The sequence below is a fragment of the Mauremys reevesii genome, linkage group 3, assembly GCF_016161935.1.
Source record: "Mauremys reevesii isolate NIE-2019 linkage group 3, ASM1616193v1, whole genome shotgun sequence".
In the NCBI taxonomy this organism is placed as follows: Eukaryota; Metazoa; Chordata; order Testudines; family Geoemydidae; genus Mauremys; species Mauremys reevesii.
In genome coordinates this window covers 71,758,096-71,774,447 of record NC_052625.1, presented here as the reverse complement: position 1 = coordinate 71,774,447, position 16,352 = coordinate 71,758,096, and the positions used below count along the sequence as shown (strand labels likewise).

Below are 16,352 nucleotides of genomic sequence, written 5' to 3'. Positions count from 1 at the left end.
AGCAGCGACCGCAGCGGCTGGATCTTCGGCCGCCCCGATCACCGCCGGCATTTAGGCGAAGGGAGCTGGGGCAGGGGAGTGCAGGGAGGGCCACCTGCAGCAAGTAAGCAGGGTGGAGGGGCGGCACGCAGGGGAACTCCCCGCCCCAGCTCACCCCTGCCCCGCCTCCTCCCCGAGCACGCCGTGGCTGCTTCACTTCTCCCGCCTCCCAGGCTTGCAGCACCTAAGCTGATTGGCTCGCAAGCCTGGGAGGCAGGAGAAGTGAAGCAGCGACAGCGTGCTCGGGGAGGAGGCGGGGCAGAGGTGAGATGCACATCATCCAATTTTTTAAAAATGTTTTTCTCTCCAATGTTGCTGTCTGAAATATCCACACAAACAGGGGAAACAACTAAGGGTCTAATCCTTCACCCATAGAAGTTAATGGGAGTTCTGTCATTGGATTTCAATGGTAACATGATCAACCCTCAAATGACTATACAGTGAAAGTGACTGTACACAAGGAGTGAAACCATGGCCCACTGAAGTCAATAGCAAAACTCCCATTGAATTCAATGGGGCCAGGAGAGCACCCAAATGCTCAAAGAGAAGAAACTTGGGAGGAAAAAGAGCTATTTTAGTTACTAGTTATGAGTAATGCTTATAACAGTAGTTGCTTACAGATTGTCAGATGCAAGTGCTATTTTTAAGTTGATGTCTCTTTAAGATGTCTAATGATATACATTACAACTGGCAGAGTTTACAACTTTATAGCAGGGGGATTTGGAAAAGCTTGTTTTGCATGTTTTTAAACTATGAAGAAAAATTGCATGCTCAGTTTTAAATCTGCCTAATTAAATAATCCAATCCATTTTATACCAGAAAAGAGGGGAATATGGTTTTAAAAGGTGGAAAAACTTATTGTTGGTTTTACTTACACTAGGGAATATCTGTGGGATCCAACAACTGAAGACCTGGTAAGAGAGTTATAGGGTTTTATTTTAGTTGATGTGAGTGTGCATGTGTAATGCCGACAGACGGACAGGCTTCAGCGAGGGACCTTTGGAGCTTAGTGCATGAGTCTCTACAGCATGAGCTAAAAGCCAACTACCTGTTAGCTAAGGCTGTAGAACAGACTCATTTTATCTTTCTCTCTAAGTGGTCTCAGTGCCATTAGATGAGACACAAGACCACACCCAGAAGGTGTGTGGGTTACACATGCAAAGAAGAAATATACAATATATTACCACAACTTTTCTCTTTTAGGTGGTAAATTATGATTGGGATAAATATGGCTGCCTAATGGATCTTCATTATGCAATACCTTTTCATCCTGATATTGCCTTGTAAGTATAAAGCTGAAATATTTGTGGCAAGAGGATTCCTTCCCACAGCGCTGCATAGTTCTCTGAAGCTGTAATGGCTACTCCAGCTGAATGGCAAGCATAACAATAGCCAGCCCAGTGCTGGAGGAAGGAATATCCACACTGCAGAAGATCCTTTGGTCCCACCCATGATGCTGCATTCTATTTGCCCACAATGCACTGTTGTGTAGGGAGTCCTCAGAGCAAAGCCTCTGGACCAGGGGTGGGCAAACTTTTTGGCCTGAGGGCCACATTGGGGTTCTGAAACTGTATGGAGGGCCTGGTAGAGAAGGCTGTGCCTCCCCCAAACAGCCTGGCTCCCGCCCCCTATCAGCCCCCTCCCACTTCCCGCCCCCTGACTGCCCCCCTCAGAACCCTCCAAACCATCCAACCCCCCTGCTCCTTGTCCCCTGAGTGCCCTCCCAGGACTCCAACCCCCTGTGTTCCCTGTCCCCTGACTGCCCCAACCTCTATCCACACCCCCACCCCTAACAGCCCCCGGACACCCACGCCTATACAACCACCCCCTGTCCCCTGACTGCCCCATGGGACTCTCTGCCCCTTATCCAACCCCCTCACCCCCTTACCATGCTACTCAGAGCACCAGGACTGGCAGCCGTGCCGCCCAGCTGGAGCCAGCCACACTGCCATGCTGCCCAGCAGGAGCTCGCAGCCCTGCCCAGAGCACTGGTGGCATGGCGAGCTGAGGCTGCAGGGAAGGGGGGGACAGCAGGGAAGGGGCCGGGGGCTAGCCTCCCTGGCTGGGAGCTCAAGGGCCAGGCAGGATGGTCCCATGGGCCAGATGTGGCCCGCAGGCCGTAGTTTGCCCACCTCTGCTCTGGGCTGTACATTCCCTGCTTATCCTTTACTCCTTTTGCACAGCAGCACTGCACTGTCCATGTTTCCCACCAGGGCCATGGAGTGAGAGGTATTTGCCCATTTATATGTTTTTACTGAAGCATTATATTATACCTGTGTTGTTTATAGATACGATGGCAGCACATTTGTTAAAACAGTTGAGGCAAATTTTATATTATGGGAGGTTCATGGCAGAAGTGACTACAGCTACAACTCATCTATGAAGCAGGTAAGGCATCTTTTTATTTAGATTATATTCGTCATTATATATTGTGTGCAGTTTAGGGTGACCAGACGTCCCGATTTTATAGGGACAGTCCTGATTTGGGGGGCTTTTTCTTACATAAGCACCTATAACCCCCCACCCCCGTCCTGATATTTTACACTTGCTATCTGGTCACCCTAGTGCAGTTGAGTAAAGCTTGTTTTTATACATGTTCAATCCTCTTCAGTCTGAATCACCCTGTTTGAATGGAGGTATTGTATAGTAGTTGCAGTTTTCATTACTTGTAACTTTCAGCATTTAATTTATCGATTTTGACTGCAGACACTGTTCAAAACTGAACACATGAATAAAAATCAAGAGGTAATTAAAGAAAAGAAAAAAGAATTATGTGCATGGTAGTATGGTTCAGGAAGTGAATCTTCAAAACCATCTTGAAGTTTTAGTCTGCCCTCTGTGGGGAAATGGGAATATAGGACTATCCATATAGAATCACAGCAATGTAAGGCTGAGAAGCTCTTAAGAGATCATCTAGTCCTTCCTGCTATGTATACCTAGACCATACCTGACAGGTGTTTATCTAGCCTGTTCTTAAAAAGAGATCAATGCAATCTCTGAAGTCAAATTCTGCCCTCAGTAATACCCATGCAATCCTATGGAAGGCAATTTCTATATAACTGAAAGCAGCATAGGCGCCGATTCCATGGGTACTCCCGGGCTGGAGCACCCACAGGGGAAAAAAACTCTGCACCCACTGGCAGCCAAGCTCCCCGCCTCCCCACCCCAGCTCACCTCTGCCTCCTCCCCTGAGCGTGCCGCATTCCTGCTTCTCCTCCCGGTGCTTAACAAGCTGGGGGAGCGGGGAGGAGCAGGAACGTGGTGCGGTCAGAGGAGAAAGCGGGGAAGAGGCCGGGGTGGAGATTTGGGGAAGGGGTTGGAATGAGGGTGGGGCGGGGCAGGAGGGGGCAGAGCAGGGGTGGAGTCGGAGTAGGGGCGGGAGGGGTCAAGCACCCACTGGCACCTGGAGAATTTGCTGCCTATGGAAAACAGAATATAGCCTTTCATTTTTAAGCAGAGTGACATGCTCCCCAGGACACTGAAAACCAGATCATGCTGTGAAAGTAATGTGTGGAAGGCTAGGAAATGGAATTATTGCTAGACTAGGCCAGAATTTGGCAAAAATAGGGATGAGCCTTAGCAGAATTGACGCTTCACAGTTTGGAAGATGGAAATGGCTGGCAATAGAAAAGCCATAGCTTGTGTGGCATAGCTGCTCAATACATCATCATCCCTACCCCTGCAGGAAGATACTAAAGCAAGACAGTACTAACATTGGGTTTGATTAAAACAATAATGGAAATAAATTGTTGACTTTAATACTTTGGTTCAGGCCTCTTACCTGAATTACTTCTTGCTGAATCTTCATCCATAGTATGGGATTGTGGGAGCTCAGAGGACGGCAGACTGGATTCCTCTGTCAACAGTTCATAAAAGAGCCCTAATGTTATGGGGACTGGAGTCTTGGGATGTAGTCCTTCTTATATAAGTGAAGTCAGAGTATAGTCCTAAGAGCTGCAATGGTCAGTACCTGAATGATCATGATTGATGAAGGAGCACCTGTGGAGGGTCACTGTCTGGCTCCTCAGCTATGTTGCATCCCACTTTGTTTTGATGTCTCATTGTTTCTTGGACACCATACATTTTTCCTAAGGCTGTGTCTACATTGCAATTAAAAACCCACGGCTGGCCTGTGCAAGCTGACTTGGAGTCGTTGGGCTCAGGCTATGAGGCTGTTTAATTGTGGTTTAGACATTTAGGGTGGGTGGACCTGGGCTCTAGAACCCTGCAAGGTGGGAGGGTCTGAGTGAGAGCTCAGGTTGCAACCTGAGCCTAAACGTCTATACCCTACACCGCAATTAAACAGCCGATTAGCCCAAGCCCCGCGAGCCTGAGTCTAATTGCAGTGTAGACATACACTAAGTGCTTCAGTGTGTCAGTCCCCCTTTTTTTTTTTTTTTTTAGTTTATTACTGCCTTTCTGGTACCAACTCCTGACAAAATGGACAGCTCAGATGTTGTAGATGCTGTAAGGGCTACAAGTTCACTTGTTCCTTTTCCTTCTCAGAATGTATTTTTGCTATGGCTACAATTTACATTAGTGCTATTTACATATCATGGTCAACAGGGATGGCTCCAGGTTTTCTGCTGCCGCAAGCAGCAAAAAAAAAAAAAAAGCCGATTGGCAGCACTTCGGCGGTAGCTCAGTCGCGCCGTTCCATTCTTCGACGGCAGTTCGGTGGCAGGTCCTTCACTCCCTCTCTTCCTCTTTGGCAGCTCAAAGAGGAAGAGAGAGACAGAGGGCCCACCGCTGAATTCCCTCCGAAGACCCAGATGTGCCACCCCTTTGTATCGGCCACCTCAAGCACCTGCTTCCTTCGCTGGTGCCTGGAGCCAGCCCTGATGGTCAAGTCAAGCCCATTTAATTTGGCTCCCTTCATGAAGCTTTTATTTTATTCTCATTGGTGCTGCCTACTTCAATCAGTACAGGTAGCTATTGAAACTTGAAGCCCTACTTGATGTTAACATTCTTATTCCTAATATTATTACCCCAATATTTTATTTTAAAACAATGTACCCCCTAAGGGCAGAGTCTTTCCCCAAGTATGTTTTGTTGCCTTAGATTTGTACCATGGTTCTTTCACTATAGGAGCTATATAAGAAATAAAATATGCAGAACCACAATGCCCAGTACCTATGTAAATACTGCATTACCCTTCAGAAAATAACAGAGGGATACAGAACTAATTTTTTTTTATTTTGTACATTTGAATTCTTTTGAATAGGTGGGTTGTTTGTGTGAAGCACAGACTTGGATTTCAATGCTTGAGGAACATGAAAACAGTACATTAGACGAAATATGGGGGCCACAGGTAGGAAATTCTATATTGACAAATAGTTTATGAAAAATATGAATGAACTCTGCAGCTGTCTTACTTGGCATTCTCACACTATTAGTATCTCAGGGAGGGGGAAGCCTAATTAAAGCATGATGGAGCAAGTGGAATACAAGTCAGATGGCAGTACAGTAATTATCTGACAATGCTATGAAAGGATATTGTTATTCCAAAAGACACTAACCCCTTATTGTCATGTGTCTGGTTGAAAGAAAATCACAAATAAAATAAATGTGTGTACTAAAATATTGTATAGCTTTAGGAGCAATTGAACTTCTTTTGTCGTGCTAATCAGCTGGACATGAGAGATATGGCAAGCCATGTGGCCAGAGGGAAAGTATGGAACTAATGGACTTTCCCCAGGCACAGCTAGGGGCTATGGGCTGTAAGAAGGCTGTGTGCTTAAGCAGTTAGAGTGAGTAAGCAGCAGCAGCGTGTGACCCTGTTACAGCAGTTTCTTAGGCACAGGGCTGGAGTCTGGCTTGAGATTTCACGTGTGCTGTATGTTCAGAAAAACAGAATTTTGGGTGAAATCCTGGGCCCATTGAAGTCAATGAAAGTTTCATTATTGACTTCAATGGGACTAGGACTTCACCAATATAATTCTATGTATAAAAGAATTACACCAAGGATTACCTCAATTTTGTTTCACTGATTTCTCATCCAAACAAAATCACTTCATGAGGCCCCAAATTGGCTTTCTGCTGGGCCAAAGGGGCATTCATATGATTCCGATTCACTGAACTATTGTAATCAGCACTGAAGTGTGAGCAGCCAAGTCCTGGAAGATCAATGGCCCAGAGGGGCAAGAAGCTGGAGGATTCCTGGACAGTGGGGAGGAACTTGGGGGCAGGCACTATCTTGGCAGAAGTGTGTGGTTGGGAGAGTGAGGGCTGTGGGGAGGGCTCAGTGAAGGAAGGACTGTGTTGCCCTACGTGAGAGGGTGCATGAGCCTGGGGAAAGGACTATGATTGAAGGGACAAGGACACAATTGAACTGGGAAAGGTAGTGAACACCGCACTTAGACTAGCATGTGTTCCAAGAGAAGGTGAAGGCTGAGTAGCTGAGGAGCAATATATTCCACCAGGGCAGAGGTCCAGACTGAGCAGCCATCTAATAGCCATGTCACCACGCTGTGTATCTCATCTTAATGTGCACCACCAGGGCAATTAGAGGCCTCAGGTTGGGGGTAAAGGTTTTGGGCATCTCCACAAATAAGGGAAGTTAGTTCTACTGGGTTTTTTTTGTTTTGTTTTCTTTTGTTTTTTTGGTTTTTTTATGTTTCAGTGTTGACGTTGAATGCCCTTATGTCCCCATGCCTTTTCAGCCCATTGGTCTGTCTGAACCCATTCCCTTATGTCATGTTCCGGGGTGTGGTTGTTTTACCACCAACCCTGTAACTCTGGGTGCCTTCAATGCTCTGCTGCTGTGGCTCATAGCCTGGGCACTGACAGCCAGGGCCGACTCCAGCTTTTTGCCGCTCCAAGCGGCGAAGGAAAAAAAAAAAGAAAAACCCGATTGAGCTGCCGCCGAAGAGGAAGAGAAGGAGGGAGGGAAGGACCCGCGCTGAATTGCCACTGAAAACAGAAGCAGAGTGATTGAGCTGCCGCCGAAGAGGAATCAAGGAACTGAAGGACCTGTCGCTGAATTGCCACCACAGACCCGGACGTGCCACCCCAACGACGGACGGAGTGCCTCCCCTTTCTATTGGCCGCCCGAGGCACCTGCTTCCTTCGCTGGTGCCTGGAGCCGGCCCTGCTGACAGCTAACAGACAAGCATGCACTGTCTGTTTGTTAAGCAGCTCTGGCTCAGCACTCTGATTTCAGCAGCTTGCTTGTTACACCCCAGCCTCATTCTAGCATCTACCAGCTTTGGTTACTACTGGCCAAGTGACTCCAACACACCCTCAGTCCTGAATTTTCCCCAAACTATCTGCTCTGAAATGTCCAGATCTTTCCTGAGCATTCAGAGGGCTAAGAAGGTTTGCTTGCTCCTTTAAAGAGTAAATACCCAGCAGCTTGCCACATTAACTGGAGTTAATGAATCCCAGTCACTTCAATTCAGATACAACACTGGGTTGGTTTAGATTTAAATTAAACAAGTTTAGTTTAGGGTGTAGACTGTTTGAAACAAGGCAAGGAACGTGTGGGAACCAGGCTTCTCCCGTCCTTCCTAGCCAACATAACTGGATCTCCAAGGAGTTATTGCTTTGTCATATATATATATATATCTATATATATATATATATATATATATATATATATATATATATTTTTTGTGTGTGTGTGTGTGTGTGTGTGTGTGAGAGAGAGAGAGAGAGCAAGAGAGGGGCAGGCAGGTAATTACAAGTCTAGAAACTCAGACAAGTAGGTATAATTGTTTGTCAAAGCTAGTTTAAAAAAATCTCCTTTATTGTTTCTATTCAGAATTACAGATCCTGCTTTCAATCTGAACTTGGACCTCTAGGAGACCTAAATCAGCTGTATCAAATTTTGAACCACTCTGGTTACAATTCTCTCATTTGGCCTACTGAGTACAGTGGCATTTATGTGTTCAGAGTGAAAATAGTGGACCCAAATTTCAGGTTAGCTATCTTTTTTGACATGTAAAAAGTCTTTAATGATTGATTTAGGATTAAGATTAATAAAGTAACCACTGCTGTCATTTAAAAAAAATATTTTGCTTGAGGTATCACTTGGCCATAGATGTTGCAGGTATTTTCCGCTACCAATTCTAACTGATGGATGGTTCAGATATGGTTCTGAGTGTCCTCAACCCTTTCATTGTGCAGCTATTATTTTTTCCTCTTAGATTTCTAGTCATTTTCCGTATAGGCTGCTATAAACATAATGTTCATCCTGCCCTTATGGAAAGGAAGGTAAGAGGCCTTCAACATGTGGATTTGACAACAGGACCCACTGGGCCAGATTGTAATCTCCATTACATTAGTGTAAATCTGAGATCTGACAGTCAAACCAGTTTTTGTCTAAAGTGACTGTAAAAATGTCATCTATCTTAACAGATTTTCTCTTTGCATATATTCAGAGTAATCTCTGCAAATTTAGGCTAAGTGACTAAAAGAAAGTTATTCCTGTTAGCACTGCAGAACTAACCCACATAAGAGTTGGTGAACTGGATCTATGAATGACAATTCCACTGCATAAATGCCACTGAGAGTATACTCTGAAGACAGTGGGGTTGCACAGCTGTAACAGAGGGTCTAATTTGGCCTAAAGGTGGTGATATATGTCTGAGCAAGGAAAACCCCAGCTTGGTTCTCAGAGCTCAGGTTGAGTTTGGAGGGCTGGTATTTGGAGAAAAAAATCTTGTGTGAACTGAATATATTTGATATGGAATCATTGAAAGACAAGAAATATTGAACTGCACAATGACATTTTTACAGTCACTTATCAAAGGTTAGCCACACCTTAAGCATATTTGCCTTCCCTTTAATAAACCATTTCAGTTTTTCATTGTATCTTTGCCATAATGTAAAGGAATTTTTTAATAAACTCCATAAGGGATTCCATTTAGGAATATATAGTAACACGAATCCTACATATTTTCTGAAATATAGTGAGACAGACCCATAAATACCGAACACTCACAGAGGTATTTCATTGATAAAACGTCAAAGGAAGGATTTCATCCTTGCCTTATGGCCTCTTTGTGCAGGCTACACCCTCCCCTGAAGGAGGCCCTGAGAGGATACACTAGCACAGGGGATGTGTCCACCAATGCAGGTGCAGATTGAGGGCAGGATGGGCACTGGCTAGGATGTCCCTATGACCCAGCTATTCCCTGGCTGCACAAGGCCCATAGCAGCTAGAGCACAAATTAGGCCCTATACCAGCCCTAGTGCCACTGCTAGGATGAATCTTGTCCAACATGTTTTTTTCCAAAGCAGGGAAGGTGTCACAACTCACCCCAGGATGCTCCTGGAAGTCAACACCATTACAGAAAGTCAGTGTAACGCCCAATATATATAAAAAAATCAATATTACATTAACCATATTGCCAACCCAAAATGTTCAAAAGTCATGAGTGAAACCCCCCAAATCATGATATTTTATTTTTAAAAATTTATATTGTGTTTTTGGTTTATCTTTTGAGTTTTGAACTCGCCCTGGCCTTTGCTGTTATGCATGTTATAATTACTGTCAGCCATTCTCCCAAATTTATTGGGTAAGGTGATTTTGGTCCCTCTGCAGGAGCTCTCACCTCCCCACCTGCCCATCCTCTTCCTAGAAATTTATTCTGCCCCCAACTTCCAAATCAATCCTTTCCCCCGTCACAGAATCATAGAATCGTAGGACTGGAAGGGACCTCAAGAGGTCACCTAATCCAATCTCCTGCGTTCATGGCAGGACTACATATGATCTAGACCAGGGGTGGGCAAACTTTTTGGCCCGAGGGCCACATCTGGGAATAGAAATTGTATGGCGGGCCATGAATGCTCCCAAAATTGGGTTTGGGGTGGAGGAGGGGGTGAGGACTCTGGTTGGTGGGTGCGGGCTCCGGGGTGGGGCCAGAAAGGGGGAGTTCAGGGTGTGGGAGGGGGTGAGGGTGGGGGAGGGGGTGCAGGGGGGGAGGGCTCCGGTTGGGGGCACTGGCTCTGGGGTGGGGCAGGGGATGAGGAGTTTGGGGTGTAAGAGGGTGCTCCAGGCTGGGACTGAGGGGTTTGGAGGGCGGGAGGGGGATCAGGGCTGGGGCAGGGGAATGGGACGTGGGGAGAGGCTCAGGGGTGCAGGCTTCAGGTATCGCTTACCTCAAGCGGCTCCCAGAAGCAGCAGCATTTCCCTTCTCCGGCTCCTACATGGAGGTGTGGCCAGGAGGCTCTGCACACTGACCCATCTGCAGGCTCTGCCCCTGCAGCTCCCATTGGCGGCAGTTCCTGGCCAATGGGAGCTGCAGGGATGGCGCGTGGGGTGGGAGCAGTGTGCAGAGTGGAGGCTTCTGACTTTCCCTACACGTAGGAGCCAGGGGGGCATGCCGCTACTTCCAGGAGCCGTGTGCCGTGGCCCCCAACCCTGCTCCCAGGATGGAGTGCCAGAGGGGGGCCATGCCACTGCCTCTGGGAGTCGTGTGGTGCGGCCTCCAACCCTGCTCTCTGGCTGGAGCACCAGAGCAGGGCAAGCCCCAGATCCTGCTCCCCAGTGGGAACTCGAGGGCCAGATTAAAACAGCTTGCGGGCCGGATCTGGCCCACAGGCCATAGTTTGTCCACCCCTGATCTAGACCATCTCTGACAGGTGTTTATCTAACCTACTCTTAAAGATCTCCAATGATGGAGATTCCAAGTACTCCCTGGGCAATTTATTCCAGTGTGTAACCACCCTAACAGTTAAGAAGTTTTTCCTAATGTTCAAACTAAAATGCTCTTGCTGCAATTTAAGCCCATTGCTTCTTGTCCTATCCTCAGAGGTTAAGGAGAACAATTTTTCTCCCTCCTCCTTGTAACAGCTTTTTATATATTTGAAAACTGTTATCATGTCGCCTCTCAGTCTTCTTTTCTCAAGACTTAAGAAACCCAGTTTTTTCAGTCTTCCCTAATGGGTCATGTTGTCTAGACCTTTAATCATTTTTGTTGCTCTTCTCTGGACTTCCTCTAATTTGTCCATATCTTTCCTGAAATGTGATGCCCGAAATTGGACACAATATTCCAGTTGAGGCCTAATCAGTGCAGAGTAGAGTAGAAGAATTACTTCTCATATCTTGCTTAAAACACTTCTGCTAATACACCCCAGATTGATGTTTGCAGTTTTTGCAACAGTGTTACACTGTTGACTTGTATTTAGTTTGTGATCCACTATGACCCCCAGATCCCATTCCACAATACTCCTTCCTAGGCAGTCATTTCCTATTTTGTATGTGTCCAACTAATTGTTCCTTCCTAAGTGGAGTACTCTGCATTTGTCCTTATTGAAATTCATCCTGTTTACTTCAGACCACTTCTCCAGTTTGTCCAGATCATTTAGAATTTTAATCCCAAAGCACTTGCAACCCCTCCCAGTTTATCATCCACAAACTTTATAAGTGTACTCTCTGCACTATTATCTAAATCACTGATGAAGATATTGAACAGAACTGGACCCAGAACTCATCCTCACGGGACCCCAATTGATATGCCCTTCCAGCTTGACTGTGAACCACTGATAACTAATCTCTGGGAATTGTTTTCCAGTTATGCACCCACCTTATAGTAACTCCATGTAGGTTGTACTTCCCTAGTTTATTTATGAGAAGGTCATGCGAGATGGTATCAAAAGCCTTACTAACATCAAGATATACCACAGTTACCGCTTCCCCCCCATCCACAAGATTTGTTACTCTGTCAAAGAAAGCTATTAAGTAGGTTTGACACAATGTGTTCTTGACAAATCCATGCTGTTACTTATCACCTTATTATCTTCTAGGTGTTTGCAAACTGATTGGGTACTGAAGTTAAGTGGACTGGTCTGCAATCCCCTGGGTTGTCTTCCCTTTTTTATGGATGGGCACTATATTCAGGGGTGAAAGTAACACAGAAGACTTACCAGTATGGGGGCCTGACTTTGGGCCCCCAGAAGCGGCAGGGCCTCGGGCACAAGGAGTGGAGCTGGGGGTCAGCCTCCCCCAGTCAGCCTATACACGTTGCCTGGCCCACACCACCTGGGGCTCTGGCAGTGATTTAAAAGGACCTGGAGCTCTTTAAATCGCCATGCTGCGGGGCAGCTGCCCTTTTTACACCATCATCCCACCCCATCAGCAGCCCTGCCAGTAGGGTCCCTACCGGCAAGGCTGCTGGGAGGGGGAAAAGGGGCAGTGATGTTAAAGTGCTGCCATGGCAGTGCTTTAATGTTGGCAGTGCTTTAACGTACAGGCAGGTACTGACGGCCACTTCTTACCAGTATGCCGTACTAATCTACTTTCACCCCTGACTATATTTTCCCCTTTTCAGTCCTCTGGAGTCTCTCCCGTCTTCCATGACTTTTCAAAGATAATCGCTAATGGCTCAGATGTCTCCTCAGTCAGCTCCTTGAGTATTCTAGGATGTATTTCATTAGGCCCTGGTGACTTGAAGACATCTAACTTGTCTAAGTAATTTTTAACTTATTCTTTCCTATTTTAGCCTCTGATCTTACCTCATTTTCACTGACATTCACTATGTTAGACATCCAATCGCTATTAACCTTTTTGGCGAAAACTGAAACAAAATTAATTTAGCACTTCTGCCATCTCCACATTTTCTGTTATTGTTCCTCCCCCCACCCCCATTGAGTAATGGGCCTACCCTGTCCTTGGTCTTCCTCTTGCTTCTAATGTATTTGTAGAATGTTTTTGTGTTACCCTGTACTGCCTCCCAGCCCTGAACCAATCCCTGCATCAGTTCTGCCTCCACGTTAGTTCTGTCCAGCCTCCTCAGCCCCACATCTACCCATCCTTTCATCTTTTTTCCCCTCCCAGCCCCCATCAGTTCAGCTAACTAGTCCCCATATAACACCGAACAATTTCCCCTCCCCATCCCCACCTCTGCTCCTCCTGGGGTTCTTCATCCCTTCTCCAACTCCAAGGGGATGGAGGTGCTCCAGCAGAGTCCCATCCAGACTAGGTGGGCAGCTCCAAGGGTTCTTCAGCTCCCAAACCATTTCAGGCTGGGTGTTACAACAGATGAGGTGGGAGGAGCAGAGGAGCTGTCCCGTTGCTCACAGGAGAGGAGTGGGGAGGAGGAAGTGGAGCTGCCCAGTGCTGCTGGTCTCTTTCTGTTCCCCATTATCCTCTCCCCTCCTGTGAGAATGGCTTCAGGTTGCTGAGGTTAGAGGGAGAGTGCTCTGCTTGCTCCTGCAGCAGCTCTGATTGGCTGATCTTCCCCAGGAGGCAGGCAACTGGAGAAAAGAGCCAGTCAGTGGGTTTTCCCCCAGGTAGGCTGAAATTCACTAGAGAGCTAAAGCAACTCACATCATTGCAAGATTGGCTCCAGCCCCAGGTGAAATCCCATCACGCACAAAAAAATCAGTAGAATTGACAACGTTGCATTAAATTATGAAAGTTACATAAAAGTACACCATTTTTTAAATGGTTGAATGTGTTTATTGAAGTTTAAATAAAGTTTTTAGTTAGTACATGAGGTGGGGTGAATGTGGGCACCAGATGGTTTCATTGTGATTCTGTATTTTCATTCTGAATATTTTTATAGTTGAGAAAATATTTAACATTCTTTTTTTATATTCCAGTTTTTGTGACTTAAATACAATCTTTGCAGTCCGTACATATGGCATAGTAGAAAGGTAATTGCTAGTAGCCACAACTAAACATAATTTATTATTATTTAATATTTATATAGGGATAAAAATATTGTTATCCTTTGGCGACACTCCCAGTTTTACAGATAGGTAATGAGATCTTAGAGATGATATCCAAATCCAAGCCGTTAGCCTGATGGTAGGGTACAATTTCATTCCAGTTCTAACGGTATTCCCTATTTTAAGTATAGGCAATATCTCTGGAACCAGTAATATTTCTATACCAGAATGAACTTTTATAGTGTGGAAGCAGGGAAAGAAAGAGAGGGTTTAAGTGCAGCCATTTAAGTGTCAGAGACAGAACAACTGTTGAGCTAAGTCGTAGCCTAATATCACAGGACCTGTAGAAGCAGAGCTCACGTCAGAAGCGAGTGGAAAACAGCAGAATAGTCAGTGTGACCTAGCCTTGAGATAACAATGTTTTTGAGAAGAGAAAGTGAGAAAGTACTGGACTAGATAGCAAATAGTCTAAATAAAATGTAGATGTTTTTTAATTTCATGCACATCAAAAAGAGGTATAAATGCTTGTGTGATTTTGCTTGTACTTTGGAGAAACTGAGGCAGAGATGCTCTCTGCCAGTTGTATTCTTCCCCTGCAATTGCTTGAATAAAGCTGTCTCTGATTTGTTGCTTCCAACCTGAGAGTGGAGTTTTGTTTCTTCCACAATAGTTTGCCCATTGTACTCACTCACCTCTTTATAAAGTGTTTGATCCTGGTCCCACGAAAATCATAGAGTCTTGCCATTGACTTCTCTGGAAAATCATTTGGATTTTGCTCTTGACTTCCACATCATCATGACCATAAAGAAGAGTAAAAGATAAACTTAATCATTAATCAGCTATATTTTCATGAAGATGCATATCATTTTTAAGAGTTTTCAGAAGACATCATTCCAAATAGAGTTATGTCTTCTGTCAATATAAAGTCAACGAGAGTCTTGACTAAATAAGGGGAGAATTTGAAAATTTACCACATCTATTCTTAATCGAATCTCATTTGTATTTCAGTCCAAACATTGGTAAGGTTGCTGGCTTTTCAATCCTCATACTGTCCATTTTTGGGGGCATCCTTGTTGTAAGCTACTTCAGGTATGTGAAGATTTATCGAGCACTCATTTATGTTGATCCACTGCCATCACATGACCAACAAGATCAAACAAGAAAGACAGCACATGAGTTGAAGAAGGACCAATAATTTATCTACCATACTGATGGCATTCTGTATAAAGAAATTGTAAGAGTACATTGGCTTTTTAAATAATTTCAATATTGTTGGATTGTTAAGGGTTATTTTCACAAACAGCTTTTCACCTTTCATATAAGACTATTGTGACTCATGTTTAGTTTCCAGTTCCCGTTTAGTTTTCAGCTCTACCATTGAGCTTAACATATCCCATTGGTTTCCTTTGTGTGTATAGACGGAGGGCAGTTTATGGCCCCCTTAGTAGCCACCTCTCAAACCAAATTAAATTAAAATATATTTATGATCTTTAGGCTTGATTCAGCCCCAGTTTATGCTGGCTTTCCTCAGCATAACTAGCATGCATGGCTTTTAGCAATTTGAAACCTGGGGGACAGCTGCCTCAATACTAAACTTCCACTCTGTCAAGGGCTTGTATGCAGCCGCTGCAGTCCCCAAAGTGAGCAGCACTGTCTAGGGCAGGGAGATATGCTGATTCAACATATTTTTGGATGGTGTATAGTGACTGGGCTCCTGTGAAACCTCAGTTGCACTTTAAAGCTGCCTTTCCACATGAGTGGGTAACAATTCCTCCCCTTCACAAGTCTGAGTCAATGAATCCCCTTGTCCACAAGACAGTTAGAACCAGATTGTCAGCTGGTGAATGTTGGAGCAACTCCATTGACTTCAGTGTAGCTACACTAAGTTATACTAGCGGATGATCTGGCCCTCGGATTCTAATAATCACTTATACTTTGAATAGATCAGAGCCTTGTATAAAAAATATGTTTCAAAGACATGGTAGATAATGTTACGTCTAAAATATTCGGACAGCTATAATTCTCTATGTCTGTTATAAATTTTATGACAAATAGCAGTTACTCAGATCTGAAAACTTCTCTGATCACATCTTCAATTCAAATATATTATTGGTTGTAATTTATTGAATGTGAATCTTGGTAGCTGCAACTGCATGCAAAATGTACTAGATTTCTGTTTACAAACTTGAAACAAATGTTGTAACCTTTTAGTGAACTCAGATGTTCAACAGACCCCAACTTCAAGTAACTAGTATATTTTGTAAAGCTTCAAAAGAGAATCAAATCACATCAGCTACTGTAACTTAATACATTCAGACACAGCAAATTGAATATTTTTATTACTAAGCTAACAGGTATTGTTTGAGCATTTTAAATAGAATTTACATTGTTTAAAGTTGCAATTGATTTTATATTCCTGAAGGAATTTTACTGGTCTGATTTTTATTGGTGCTTAATAAAAATGTTAATTTATACAATAAAAATGTAGAGTGGCCTAGTTTATCATAAAAGTTTATCATTTACTTTAATAGTTAATCTCGTAAAAAAGTTGAAAGACATGATGTGGCAATTACAAACTGTAAAAAACATTTTAATCAGTTTCCATAGTTCCATTTGAAGACATGTTTCCACTGCTAGCCAAAATTTTCTAGTTGTCAAAGTTAGTTATTTTGAAAAGCTTATATTTTTAATGCATT

The 16,352-nt window shown here is 44.4% G+C and overlaps 1 protein-coding gene across 3 annotated transcripts in view; it reads left to right on the top strand.

Annotated features, from left to right (window-relative positions):
- CATSPERE (catsper channel auxiliary subunit epsilon) overlaps nucleotides 1-16,102 on the top strand; it is a 104,288-nt gene extending 88,186 nt beyond the window's left edge. For all 3 annotated transcript variants that reach the window (XM_039529349.1, XM_039529350.1, XM_039529351.1), the window contains 7 exons: nucleotides 920-953; nucleotides 1,243-1,322; nucleotides 2,328-2,427; nucleotides 5,264-5,350; nucleotides 7,802-7,959; nucleotides 13,588-13,641; nucleotides 14,665-16,102. In XM_039529349.1, coding sequence (XP_039385283.1) covers nucleotides 920-953; nucleotides 1,243-1,322; nucleotides 2,328-2,427; nucleotides 5,264-5,350; nucleotides 7,802-7,959; nucleotides 13,588-13,641; nucleotides 14,665-14,851 — 700 coding nt within the window. In that variant the 3' untranslated portion in view covers nucleotides 14,852-16,102. The remainder of the gene's footprint in view (nucleotides 1-919; nucleotides 954-1,242; nucleotides 1,323-2,327; nucleotides 2,428-5,263; nucleotides 5,351-7,801; nucleotides 7,960-13,587; nucleotides 13,642-14,664) is intronic.
- Nucleotides 16,103-16,352: the final 250 nt, after the last annotated feature.